We start from the raw sequence: 14,328 nt of genomic DNA, 5'->3' as shown, positions 1-14,328 counted from the left end.
CAGGCCCCCTGTAGCCTGACATCCTCTTAATCCACTCATCTGTTCATCACATGGACTGAGTTCCTGCCATGTTCCAGGCACTGTGCCAGGCTCTGTATGTCTCTACTGCCAAATAGAAATGATTCCATACCCTCTGCTGAGGGTATACCCCTGGCCATGGCCCTGCCAGGTGCAGTTTCAGGCCCATGATCCCACCTTTACTAAGCACAAGTCCCTGCCACCGCCATCACTGCCAAGTAACTAGATGTCTCTCTGTTTCCATTGTGGGCTTACCCTGCCTACAACCCTGCAAGTTCTGCCCGGCACAGGTAATCTTCCTCTCCCCCTAATACAGCCTGGCACTGCCAACTACCTGTGTCCCCATCGCTGTCAAGAACAAATGTCCTGGGTCCTTAGCTTCCACCTTTGCCCTGTCACTGTTATCTGTGGACCCTCCCTGTCTATACCCTCTGAGTGGGGACACACGTATCTCCTGCCAAGTTCCCCATAGTCTCTCTTTGTGGTAGAAATGTCTTTTTGTAAACTGAGAGTCACCACCTCCCTCTGCCCCCAGCCCCCTGGAGCTAGGGGATAATTGGCCTGTCTTTATTTAGTGTGAGAGCCTAGATCCCCCCAGGTGGGGGCAAGTGGCTGTATCCTTAGATGACATTTTTTTCCTTCCTTCCTTCTGTTTGTATTTATTTATTAATTTGGTCATCTTATTTATTTGGTCATTTATTAATTTTATTTATTTATTCATTAGCTAATTTTGTTATTCATTTTGCCCACTCATTCCTTCACCCATCCCTCCTCTTCCCTCCTGGCAGGGAGACAGGAGGAGGCAGGGCCCCCTGCCAGCTCTCGTGGACCTGGCTCCATCAGCAGCAATACTTGGACTCTCTCCCTATTAAGGTAGGGGCAGGAAAGGCCACCCTTCCCATCAGGGAAGAGGACTGAGGACTGTTTTTATTTTCAGGGTTGTTTTATATTCCACTGAGTTTGCTGTTGATGCAGGAGTAAGGGGAGGGCCCATGGTATCCAACCCTGGGGAGAGGCAAGCCAGCCAGCACCTCTGCCTTCTCAGGGACAAGAGAAATCCCACTGGCATCCCTCTCATCCCTTCTACTCTACAGCATCAAAAATCATGGGGCCAGGACCCTGGCATCTAAATGTCCTTTGCTTCAGGGCTGGGGGATTCTGGGGTTCCTGGTGTGTAGAAGAAGTTTTATAATTGCTTCCAAACAGCTTTAAAAGACAATAGAGACACTCATTCTGGCTCCTGGTTTGTGTGAGGGAATGAGGTGGGCCTGAAGGGTTTTCTGGGTGCAGGAAGGGACAGCAGGGCCCAGCAAGGCATGAGGTGGGCATGAGAGCAGCCAAGGTGAAGCCTGTAACCTGGAGTTTGTGAAGACAGTGTTGAAATCAACCAGCCAGGCTCTTGGAGTCTCCCCAGCAATCACCCTCACCTCCAGCCCCATAGGGTACTTCAGCTTCCTGAAAAGGGTAGTACTTTGATGTCACTTTTCATTACAATGAAGGGGAAGCACTACCCTGGCCTGAAGCCATCAGAAGGAGGTGGCATTCTCCTCAGGTGGTACCCAGATTCCCATGAGGCCACAGGAGAACATCACATTACATGGATAAGAAGTATTTCTCAAAGAGTGATATTGTAGACAGTGAGGACACAATTGCCGTCTCCCCTCTCCCTCACCCCCAGGGCTGGGGGGATAGAATTAACCAGCCAAGCTGGGATTAAAGGCTCAGAGTGTTTTAGGGCCCAGATGAGAGGATTGGATGCAGGGAATGTCCAAGTGCTGCTGCTGGGTGGGCAGTGATTAATTGGACACAGGCTTTCAGGGCCTGTGTGACACAGAGAGGGGGAAGGGGCTCCTTGGAGTGGGGCTAGATGGGAGACATGGCCTCAGATGGAAACTCTGGGAGGGTTGGGGGTAGAGAGGTGGTGGGGCTATAAGAGGGGTGTGGGATGGAGAACATGGGGAAGAAGGGGGGTCAGGGGTGGTCTGGGTCAGAGATGAGGGATATCTCAGGATATGTTCAGCACCCGCATGATGTTGGTATAGCCAGAGCCAGGCCGCCAGCCTGTTACCACAATCACCAGGTCTCCAGGACGGAGGAAGCCGCGAAGCTTTCCTGGGGAAGGAAAGAAGACCATCAGCAGGGTGGACCCAGGCCCGCCCTGTGATGAGGTGCAGCCCTCACCCCTGAAGGGCTACCCTTAGGAAAGAAGGGTCCTGAGGCAAATTCTACAATGTATCCCACAGGTGGCACCACAAGGAATGGGACCACAGGTGTGTCCATGAGGAGGAATGGGATGTGTTGTTGCTAAGTAGCAAGTCTCCTGTCTACTTGTGTTGCTATGCTGATAGAAAGGGCTGAGGAATGAACATATATGAATTGTAAGTTAAATTTGTTTTAGTTGCAGCTGCTGGGAACTGGGAGCCCTTTTCTCCTCTCATCTCTTGCTCTTTAAGTCATGTCTGGCTCTAGCCACTTGGTGCAGAAAGCAGCTGAGTGACTTCTTTAGGGACAGCCCTGCATTCTCCCCTTCTATCTTCTCCCCTCAGCATGTCCTTCCTTCAGAAGCCAAGATACCTGTGGGTCTCAGTGAATCTCAAAGGACAAATCTGGGAATTGGACAGGGGCAAGGTAGGCTCTTTGGGTGGGTGCGGGAGGCGGGGACTTTGCTATAAATGCCAGAGGTAGGTGGGAAGGAAGGTCTAGGCAACTCACCACTTTCAATGCCAAACTGGACCCGGCGATCCACATCATCTGCCCAGATGGCCTCTGGAAGTTCACGGTAGAGCAAAGGGAAGACTCCTCGGCATAGGTGGGCCTGGCGAGCAGCCTGGGCAGAGCGGGTGACAGCAATGACTGCCGCTCGAGGTCGGTACCGAGAAAGAAGCTGGGCTGAGCTGGAGGAGGTAGAGAAGGTCAGCTGAGAACAGTGACAGGATGCTGAACCAGCAGACGCGAGTCTGGGTTTTACTTCCAGGGGTCACCAACAAGCTGTCTGGGTAAGTCATCATACTTCTCTGGGCCTTGGTTTTCTCATCTATAAACTAGGCATAAGAATACCTGCTTTTCTATATCACACAGGATGATACAGTAATCCAATGAAGTAGTGAGAAGCCTCTTTGAAAAACGTAAAAACCCTTTTGAGAATGTACATTTATAGTGCTTAATATATAAAGTATCACGTTCATAAAAAACTAAAAACCAAACCCACTGCCATGGAGTCAATTCTGATTCCTATTGGGTTTTCAAGGCTGTAAATCTTTATGGAAGTAGATTGCCTTATCTGCCTTCCACAGAGAAGCTGGTGGTAGATGTTTAAAACACTGACCTTCTGGTTAGCAGCCAAATGCCAGTGCCCCTTAACATGTTCATAAGGTACATGTTAATTTATAAAGAGCATGTTGTTGTTAGCAGCTATCAAGTGGGCCCCTGACTCATGATGACCTCATGCACAATGGAATGAAACACTGTGCCATCCCCATAACTGGTTGGGGATCAGACTGTTGTGGTGCTTAGGTTTTCATCGGCTGATTTTCAGGAGTAGATAGCCAGGCCTTTTTTACTAGTTGCATCTTAGTTTGGAAACACCTGATGAAACATGTTCAGCATCACAGCAACATGCAGGTCTTCACAGACAGATGAGTGGTGGCTGTGCAAGAAGTGCACTGGCCGGGAATCAAACCGAGTCTCCTGCATGGACCACCAATGTCTCCCAACGTACACACCACCTCATGGCAACCCTCACAGCCCCATGAGGCACACATCACTAGTTCCATCATAAACCAAACCACACCCACTGCCGTCAAGTTGATTTCAACTGACGGTGATCCGATAGGCCAGAGGAGACCTGTCCCCATAGGTTTTCCAAGGCTGTAGTATTTATGGAAGCCGACTGCTACATCTTTTTCCTGTGGAGTGGCTGATGGGTTCAAACTGCCAACCTTCTGGTTGGCAGCCAGGCGCTTAACCACTGTGCCACTAAGGCTCCTTAACTCCATCACAGACATGAGGAGACAGAGGCTTATAGACCCTGGGTGACTCACTCATAGTTAATACATTTCAGAGCCAACACTTGAACTCAGATTCTCTGAGTTCTTCAGAAACACCCTAGCATTTTAAGGCTTTGTTGACTGGTGCAGTGCCTAAGGCATTTGACTGCTGGCAAAGCAGAAGGCTGGCAGTTCAAACTCACCAGCCACTCCCTGGAAGGAAGATTCGGCAATCTACTTCTGTAGTGATACCACCTCAGAAACCCAAGGAGGGGTCACTGTGAGTCGAATCCAACTCCACAGCAGTAAGTTTTTTATTTTATTTTTTTACTAAATGTAAAGGGCTTGCCTCTGAGCCCTCGGAGACCAAATGGTGTCCCAGTCAATGTACCCAGTGATGTCACCTTCCTCTTCCAGACTCCTGGAACTTGCTGGCATGAGTGTTCCCAGTGCTTTCCCAAGACCTGCCTCCCCTGGCCTCTAACTCTCACAGCTACCTCTCCTTTTGCCCTAGAATGACTCTTCATCTTTGATGACCAGACAAAACCCAGGCCCATGGCCCATCCCAGCCCACCTCAAAGCCCTGTCCGAGCATTCCCAGCGTCCTGCTCACCGGCCAGTCTTGGTCAGCACGATGATGGCCGCAGCACAGCACTTGAAGGCAGCCTCCACAGCACCAATGGCAGTGACCTCGGTGGGATCACGGCTCAGTGGTGCTGCCCGGCGCAGCTCCTCAAACAGCTGCTGGTGATAGACTGCAGCCTCTGCCTCTCGGGCAATCTGCAGGCACCAGGAAGTCAGGGGGGCAGGGCACTGGGGCTCAAAGGGGTTTGGTTCACTGGCCCATTTGCCCCATGTTCCAAGCTCTTACCGCGTGCTGCATCTTTACAGCCTCCACAGGAAATCTGCCCTTGGCAGTCTCCCCTGACAGCATGATACAGTCTGCCCCATCCAGCACAGCATTGGCCACATCACTCGTCTCTGCACGTGTTGGTCGGGGCTTGGTGATCATACTCTCCAGCATCTGGGGACACCTTGGATGTCAGCTATGGGAGTCACACTCCCATCCAGGGTCCTGCCCAAGCTATCCCTCTGGCACCCACACTCTCAGAATGTCACTGAAAGCCAGGGTCACAGACCCCTGAAAATGGAGGTCACATTATTTCTTCCTAAAGTCCCTGCATTTGAGGATCAAACACCAGACAGTAAGACGTGCTACAGACCCAAGATGTGAGGCTTCTCCCTCATGTGTCCCCAGAGCCCACAGAGTGCCCCAGTCCTCAAGGCTCACTCCAGACCTGTGTGGCACAGACTACGGGCTTGCCGGCCAAGTTACAGCGCCCGATCATCATCTTCTGGGCCAGGAAAACCTTCTCAGCTGGGATCTCGATGCCTAGATCTCCCCGGGCCACCATGATGCCATCGCTCACCTCCAGGATTTCATCAAACCTGGGTGGTTGGGGGAGTCAGGAGATGCCAGGGAGAGGCAGGAGGGAGAAGGGAGGATACTGTAGGGCCTGATGGGACAGGTAAAGACCAAGCCTCACTTCTTCACGCCTTCGTGGTTCTCAATTTTGCTGATGATCTTGATGCCTTGCCCTTCTGGCCCCAGAGCAGCCCGGACGGCTTCCACATCACTGGCCTTCCGCACAAAGGAGGCAAAGATGATGTCCACACCATGCTCCACACCGAAGCGAAGATCCTGGGTATCTTGCTCAGACAGCCCAGGCAGGTCCACCTGGGCACCTGGCAAGTTCACCCCCTTCCGGCTGCCCAGGATTCCACCGTTCTCCACTTTGGTCACCAGCCCCTCTGGGCCTGTGGGCATGGAGAGAGGCAACCTGGTCAGAAGTGTGGTCAGGGCATAGTCACAACAGTGGAGACATTGGGCTTTGACTCCTGTGACAGCAGGAACCATGCAGGGGTAGATTACCCATTAAGCACCGTAAGCATGGGCTTACTTGTGCTCATTTATTAATCTGTAGCAACAGTTTCACATGTTTTTAGATGTGGTAAAAACACGTGAAACTGTTCACTACAGATAGTAAAAAAGCACAAGTAAGCCTGTGCTTACCTTGCTTACTGGGTACCCATCCCTGTCAGGGACTGTAAATTTGAAAGGAGGTTTTGATTTTGAAGAAGGGTTCTATGGGGTTAGGAGAGAGACAGATGCCAGCCATACCTGGAAGCAGAATCTTTGATGTGATGAAAAAATGTGAAATTGTTCACTACAGATTAGTAAATAAACCCAAGTAAACCCGAGCTTATCTTGTTTATTGGGTAATCCGACACTATTCATCTCTCCGTTCCTGGACTGGGCCTTGCACCAAATAGAACCCGGTGGGGGGTGTGTGGGAGAAAAGACTAACTCACAAGCTCAGTACCAACTCTGGGTGAGCGCTGCGGTCAGGTTACTGGGAGACCCCGGGATAATATGGGAGGAGGCGTGGCCAGGGGAAGGCGTGGCCTGTCTAAAGGGCGAATGAAGGAGCCAAAGGGAAGAGAGTGCACCCAGCGTCTGGGCGTGGCCAGGGCGGGAGGCGCGTCCGCACCGATTTTCTTGACCACTAGGGAGATGAGCCCGTCGTCAATGTAGATGCGGCCCCCCACCGGCACGACGTGGACGATATTGGGGTAGTCTACCCACACGGTGTCCGCGTCCCCGTGCGTCCGGAACGCTAGGTCCCCGGTCACCAGCACCTGGGAGCCTTTCACTAACTCCACCTCCGACTCCGGGCCCTAGAGGCGGGGCCAGAGGGGCCGTGAGTTCTGTCCCCAAGATGTTCAGGACCCGCCCCGTCGCTCAAAGGCCTCCGCCTCTCTCGTCCTCTTCCCCGCCCCCGCGTTTCTCTCCGCTTCTCCCTCATTTCCCTCTTCTCTCCCTTGCCGCCCTCTTTTTTTCTCTTCCTCCCTTCCCCTGCGGTCCTCTAGGATCCGCCAAGCTCCCTAGGTCTTTTGGCCCTGTTCCCAGAAGACCTGTTCATAGGTCAGGTCCCACCCCTTTGGCCCTGCGCCCTGCTTCCTGACCTCGTCCTTCCTTCTCCTTGATTTAGGCCCAGCTCCCGCGGGTCCCTAATCCCAACAGGTCCTTCTCCCGACTGGCATTTCCTGTGTCCCTCTTCTGGGCCCCACTTGCAGAGAGTCTAGCTGTGCTGGTGACTCAGTTCCCCTCTCCTCCCATCCCATTCCCCGTACCTTTCCCAGGCCTCGCCCCTGATGTGATTTGCCCGGGCACCACCTCTCACCCCCCGGAGGATCCCTGTCCGTATCTCAGGTCCCTTGGTGTCCAGAGCGATGGCCACGGGCCGGTAGTTGAGCGGGGAGGTTGCAAAGCTTTCCACGGCCTCCCGGATGTTGGAGATGGACTCAGCGTGGTACTGGGGGCCGGAGAGGGGCAGGCATTTCAGAGTAGGTGGCTTGGCCCAGGAGGTATTCCATCCCCACCCGTCTCCCAGCAGCCTGGTGCCACACCTCGTGGGAACCGTGAGAGAAGTTGAGTCGTGCTATGTTCATCCCGGCCTTGATCATTTCCTTGAGGCGCTCCACAGAGCGAGAGGCGGGCCCTGGAACCAGAGATCCCACTTAAGACACCCTTTCCCAAAAAAACCTGAGATGGAGAAAACCATCCCTACCCTCACAGGCTTCCCAAACCACAGAAGTCCTGATACCCCATCTTTATTTCCTGATTAGATTCTTGTCCACAGGTCAGAAACACTGTTTTCCTCTCCAGCCAACAATGCCTCCCTGGTAGGCAGCAGATTGCGTGGGGATCTGTGTGTGTGTGTGTGTGTGTGTGTGGTTGTTCTGAGCTAGGCCTGAGGGAACAGGAGTTGCTGTGATGTGAGGACTTCAGGGTGGGGATAACCCCAGGATTTAGAAGGTGTGGGAGGGGTGGAGCCCGGTGAGGGCTTTTGGAGTAAAGGGCTTTAGGAGCTAAGAGGCCTATTGACTGAGGAGAGCTGAGTTCAGTTCTGCTCAGCCAATAGGGGAGCTGTGTGACTGACAGCCAGCCCATCTAACCTTTCAGGGTGTCCAGTCCCTATCAAAAGTCAACTCCGTCATTTGTGCTCTAGGTATCTTTCTCCTCACTTGATCAAAGACATAGATTCATCTTTTCTTCCCTCTACATCATCAATGTTTTCCTTTTTATTGGACCATTCCCATCAGCATATAAGCATACTGTTATTCCTTTCATTAATTTTTCTCTTTTTAATCCCAATATGTTCTCCAGCTGTAGTCCTATTTCTTTGCTCTCCTTTGCAACAGAACTCATGGCAAGAGTTAGTTGTATTTGCTGCCTCCATTTCTCCTTCTGCACTCTCCAGTCAGGCATTGGCCCCATCTCTCAGAGGCCCCAAGAACTTTCTGTGCTGTTGCTGAATTGAACGGTCAATTCTCAGTCCTCATCTTACCTGGCCCATCAGCAGCATTTGACACACATCTCCTCCTTGACACACCTTCTTCACTTGGCCTCCAAGACACCACCATCTCTTGGTTTCCATCCTGCCTCACTGGCTGCTCTTCTGAGTTTCCTTTGCTCATTTCTCTCCTGAACATTAGATGGCTCACTCTTTTCTCTCATTTTTCCTTAACTCCCTTGATCTTAGCTACTCTCATAGCTTTATAAACCATCTCTATGCTGAGAACTTCATCTTTTCTATCTTTAGTCCAGGCCTCTCTCCAAACTCTGAGTTGTATATCTGATTTCCACTGTACTTGAGTGAGTCATATGTACCTCAAACTCAGCATTGTCCCACAATCAACTCCTTCCCCAAGGACTTGTTCCACCACAGTCTCTCTGGCTCAGTCAATAAAGCCATCCTTCCCATTCCACAGGCTGAAAAACTTGGCATCATCCTTGAGTCCTTTCTTTGTCAACTCCCCTATCCCATCCACTCCATGGGGAAATCCTGTTGATTCTACCTTCAGATTACATTCAGAATCTGACCACTTCTGACCACTTCTCCCAAATCCCATTTGGTAATGAGTTGTCTTTGTTATGTTAATGAGACAGGGTTAGTGTAAGGTGTGTCTTGCTTGAGTCATCTCTTTTGAGATATGAGAAAGATTAAACAAGAAAGTGAACAAGCAGAGATGAGAGAAGAGAGATGCCAAGCCACATAAAGACTGCCTAGGAGCAGAAGTTTCCTGCAGAGCTGACACAGAGAGAAAGCCTTCAACTAGAGCCAGCACACTGGATTTGGACTTTTAGACTCCTGAATTGTGAGAAAGCAAATTTCCCTTTGTTAAAGCCATCCACTTGTGGTGTTCCTGTTATAGCAGTCCTAGAGAACTAAGACAATTCATTAATATTTTTTCATAGTACTTATCACTTGTTTACATACTAAATATTTATTGTCCTACCCAAATAGACTGTCACTTCCCCAAGGAAGCTATCTGTTTTTTTCCAACAACAAGTACATTGTTGGGTGAATGACTCTGTCAAACATGGAAAAGTCTCAAAGGAGACGAACAATGAGGAAGCACCTTGAAAAACACCCAAGAGGCCCCGTGAGGCTGCAGGGGTGGTGGGATTGGGGTGCCTACCAATGGTGGCAATGATGCTGGTACTGCGAGCGGCCACAGGCTCTGAGTCGATGTCCAACAGGCAGAGATGCTCCAGGAATGTGTCCGCCATAGCAGCCGACAGCTGCTGCCGCTGAAAGAAGGCAGTGCCCAGCTCCTGGGCCACACTGGCCCGCCGCAGGTACCCCGCTGGCCCTGCAGCAGAAGAGGGTTCAGGGGGCTGCAGGGGCACCTGCCTATGTTCCCCATCCACTTATCTCAGATCACCCTCTACTCCTTCCCTCAGCTCTCTGGTTTTGTTGAGCCCTTCCTACCAGCTGGACATTATGTATGAATTATCTTATTTAATCACAAGGATCCTATGAAGTAGGTACTATTAAACACTCTGTAATTATCCCCCACCTCTTTTTACAAATGAGGAAACAGGCTGAGCAAGATTAAACAAATTGCAGCTTTCTTACAGCTTCTAAGTACCAGACATGAAATTCAAATCCAGGTCTGGATAACTCAAGCTGAAGTTCTTGGCCACCAGCTATTTCAGTCCCTCCTTACCCTAGACTTCTTGCCATTCAGGCTCATAATCACCCAGTCCCTTCTCCTAAGGTCCCTGTTTTTCTCCTTCCAACCCTTGGTAATTGGCTGGCTTCCACACCCCCTCCTCTGAATCTCCCCAACCTCTTCAGTGCTGCCTCAGGCTCTGGGCCCCCTCAACCCAGCCCAGCTCAGAGCCCCACTTGCAGCCACACCCTCCATGTCACTGCACGCCTGCTGGTTTTGGTGGGTCTGTTGAGGGATGAGGCCCAGCTGGGCTAGGGATCAGTTCTGACGACTGGTTAAAGTGTCACCAGTGTCTCCCCTGCCACTGGGATCCCTCTATGCCAGAGGCCAGAGTCCAGGAAACACGGGCATGCCCCGTGGTTCACATGCAGGCTCCCCTCTGAGCTGCCCTGATCAGGACCCATAACTTAACCCAGGGGAGACTGAGATGAAAACAGATCTTCCCCAAGCCCCTTCTAGTCAGGTGCAGACATACATTTGTACCCTTACCCTGACTCCTGATTTCTACTCTCATTTTCCCCCTCTGTTCAATGGCTGTAGTCTCTGTGTAGCGCAACAGTCAAGCACTCCATTATTAGCTGAAAGATTGGCATTTTGAACCCACCCAGCAGTGACTTGGAAGACAGGCCTGGCATTCTGCTTCCAAATGGTCACAGCCTGGAAAACCCTATGGAGCATCTTACTCTGCACACATGGGGTCGCCACAAATTGCAGTCTATAGCAACTCAAAACAACAGCTCAATGGCATGTGTTTCCTGTTCTTACCTCCTGGAGCCCCAACCAAGATGGACTTTGCAAAGTCCCTTTGAGACTTAGAGACCCGAGACCAAAGCTGCTGGGGTGGTGTGTTCTCCTGTACTGACATGTTTCCGAAGCATGGACTTGCGGCTGCCTGGACCAAGAAGAACAAGGGAGAGGAGGACAAAACTGCTGCTCTTATCTAGGGGAGCCAGAGAAAAGAAAAGGGGCACACCCATAGGCCACCCCTGCCCCACCCAGAGCTACTCCCCCAGACCTGCCTGCTTTCTGCTCCTGTCTTCTGCCATCGCAGCCCCCGCAACCCATTTTTCTTGATATATTCTCAATCCATTCATCCTGTCTGGTCATCAACTAAGGAGCTCTAGTGGTGCAGGCCTAAGGCATTCGACTACTAAGCAGAAGGTTGGTGGTTTAAACCCATCAGCCGCTCTGTGGAAGGAAGACGGGGACAATCTCCTTCAGTAAAGATTGACAGCTTTTTGTTTACAGGCCATTTAGTTTATGCTAATGGTGGTGGAATATTTTGGAAAAGGATAGCAATAATGGTGGCACACACACAAAAAATATTTATAGCCTTGGAAACCCAATAGGGGTCTCTGTGAGTTGGAATTGACTCCATGGCAGTGGGTTTTGTTTGGGTTTGGGTCATCAACTTGAGATTGTTACCAGGGATAGGACCTTTTTCTTTGTACTTTACTGAAGTTAGCCCTAGATGAAAGGAGCCCAGGTGGCACAAGCAGTTTGTGATCAGCTAACCTGACTGCTAACCAGAAGGCTGGCAGTTCAAACTCACCAGCCACAGCTTGGAAGGAAGGTTGGGCAATTTACTTCCGTAGAGATACCGCCTCAGAAACACCAGGATGGGTCGCTATGAGTTGGATCCGACTCGATGGAAGTGCATTTGATTTTTTGGTTTTAGCTAACCTGAAGGTTGGTGGTTCAAACCCACCCAACGGCTCCATGAAAAAAAGACCTGGTGATCTGCTTCCATAAAGATTACAGCCAAGAAAACCATGAGCATGTAGGGTTGGGACATGTAGGGTAGGGAGCATGTAGGGAGCCTAGAGAAAAGGGAAGGGGAGCACTTTGGTGCTGTGGTGAGATGCTTGAGGGCTTTGATTGCATCATCATCCTAACAATGGCCACCGTTTGCTCAGTTACAATCTGTATTTATTGAGCACCTACTCTCTGAGGTCCTGAGCTACAGCTCTGACTGCTTTTGCTGGTCTGTGGAATTTACACATAGTAAGGGAGATAGACTATAAACAAGTATCAAACAAAGAATATAGTACAAGCACTATGTAGGCAGGTGCTATTTAAAAAATAAAATCTATTTTGGAACAGAGAAGCCAGTAGGGAAAAGCAAAGGGAATTTATTTTAGATGAGGTGGTCAGGAAAGGCCTCTTTAAAGTGATCATATTTAAGCTGAGATTTGAGGCTGAGAAGGAATAAATTGGGGGTGAAAGGGGGCAAGGAGCAACTTGTGGGGGCAGAGAGAATAATATGGCACAGCTCTAAGGAAGAGAAAAGCTTGGTGTCAAAGAGGAAGAGCTGCAATGAGGTGAGTGCTGGGATGGAGGAGTGTGGTCCATGGAAAGTTGGAGACCTAAGCAGACCTTGTGGGCCTGGGTAGGAGTTTGGACTCTGAATTGCAATGGTTTTAACTAGGGGGAGTGACATGCTCCAGCTGATGCTTTTAGACCCCTCTGGTAGCGTAGTGCCTAAGGCACTTGACTGCTAACCAGAAGGCTGGCAGTTCAAACCCACCAGCCACTCCTCGGAAGGAAGATGAGGCAATCTACTTCCATAGTGATACCGCCTTGGAAACCCAAGGAGGGGCTGCTAAGAGTCGGATGTGACTCGAGGGCAATGAGTTTGGTTTGGAGCCGGTGGGTGGAGAACAGAGGGTAGTGGAGCAGGATGGCACAGGAAGACCAGCAGGGTGGTGGTTGTTAGGAGGAATCTAGGTGAGAGGTGATGGACTGGCTGGTGGCATGGGAGATGGGGAGATGAGACAGAACAGACATGCCTTTTGGAAGATGGGGGACAGGGTGGAATGACAGAAGAGATGTGGGGAATAGGAGAAGGAGCCTTTTGTCACCTGAAGGATGACACTGAGGATTCTGGCTTGAGCAGTTGGGTACATGGTAGTGCATTTACTAAAGCCAGGGATGAAATGGGTTTTAGGGGGAAATAATCAAGGTTCCAGTTTTGGACAAGTTTGAGATGCCAATTCACCATTAAAATCAATAGGCAGACAGTTGGATCAGTTCACTGAGCACTTACCATGTGCTGGAACAGCATTTTCAATGCCATCATCTCCTTTTCTCATCTCAACAACCTAGAGGGCTGGTAGGATGAATAGCCTGTTTTATCAGTGAGGGAACTGAGGCTCAGCACAGTGTGCTGGGTACCTTCTGTTGCCTCTCCAGATTCCTTCTCCACCCTTCTCTGGGCCAGGAGGCTGACATATGTGGACTGCATCAATGGGCTCTCTGACTTCTGTAGGGTTTGGCCTGTTGGAAGTGCATCAACAGGAGATGAGACAGAAGTGATAGGGTTGGCGCATATCCCTTCCCAGCTCCTTTCCTGCAAGGTCACTATAGGTCACAGCACCTGCCAGGGGACCTTCTTTCTCCAGATTCTAGGAACCATTCTCTGCTCATCCTCTGGGTCTAAAGGTGGCAACAGCCTGCTGTTACTAGATCTGCTACAATGTTATCCCTTGTGGTTAACCAATACCCTGCTCACCCCTTTGTAAATCATCCTGCTATAAAACAGTTCTCAAATTATCCAATGTGAGAGAGCCCTCAATATTCTGATGAAACAGCCCAATCTTTTTTTTTTTTTTTTTTTCCGTTTTAAAACTTCTTATTGTAATTTGTTTGGGTGAAAGTTTACAGAGCAAATTCATTTTCCATATAGCAGTTAATTCACATTGTTTCTTGACATTGACTGCAATTCCCCACAATGCAACAGCTCTCTTTCCACTTCCTCCCCATGTTACCTCTTCCCTGTATCCTTCCCTCCCATACACTCTCGCCCCCCCAGCTGTCTCCCTGTGCAATCACTGCCCTTTTGTTCTCACATGATTGATTGCTCCAAGTAGTGTCTCTATCTGATGTAGATGTTTACCCCACATACCTGTCTTTTGTTTAGCTGGAAGCCACAGGAGTGAATTCAATTCCATACCTAAAGGGTAGCTAAGGGCCGTAGTCTCAGGGATTTCACCAGGCTCTATCAGACCAGAAAACCTGGTCTTTTTTATGATTTGGAGTCTTGTTCCACATTGTTCTCCCACTCTATCCAGGATCTCCTGCACTGATCCCCTCTGAGTGGTTGACAGTGGTAGCCGAAACTGCCTGATACTCTTACGTAAGGCTGTATGTCTTAGAAGTGGTGGAGCTGGCATTCAGACCCAGACAGTGTGGTCCCAGAGCCTGAGCTGTCACCACTAAGCTCCACTCCTTTCTTTTTTTT

The 14,328-nt window shown here is 50.3% G+C and overlaps 1 protein-coding gene across 1 annotated transcript; it reads right to left on the bottom strand.

The window, feature by feature from the left end:
* Positions 1 to 2,023: 2,023 nt before the first annotated feature.
* On the bottom strand, positions 2,024 to 10,953 carry PKLR (pyruvate kinase L/R). Its single transcript, XM_007948482.2, has 11 exons — positions 10,854 to 10,953; positions 9,552 to 9,725; positions 7,476 to 7,567; positions 7,250 to 7,381; positions 6,557 to 6,743; positions 5,552 to 5,822; positions 5,303 to 5,453; positions 4,876 to 5,028; positions 4,618 to 4,784; positions 2,731 to 2,912; positions 2,024 to 2,130 (listed from the first exon to the last, which is right to left on the bottom strand). The coding sequence occupies exons 1-11, from the start codon at positions 10,951 to 10,953 to the stop codon at positions 2,024 to 2,026; spliced, it is 1,716 nt and encodes a 571-aa protein (XP_007946673.1).
* Positions 10,954 to 14,328: the final 3,375 nt, after the last annotated feature.

The sequence above is a fragment of the Orycteropus afer genome, unplaced genomic scaffold, assembly GCF_000298275.1.
Source record: "Orycteropus afer afer isolate SDZICR_OR568_19922 unplaced genomic scaffold, OryAfe1.0 scaffold00217, whole genome shotgun sequence".
In the NCBI taxonomy this organism is placed as follows: domain Eukaryota; kingdom Metazoa; phylum Chordata; class Mammalia; order Tubulidentata; family Orycteropodidae; genus Orycteropus; species Orycteropus afer.
This window is presented reverse-complemented; position numbering and strand designations above follow the sequence as displayed.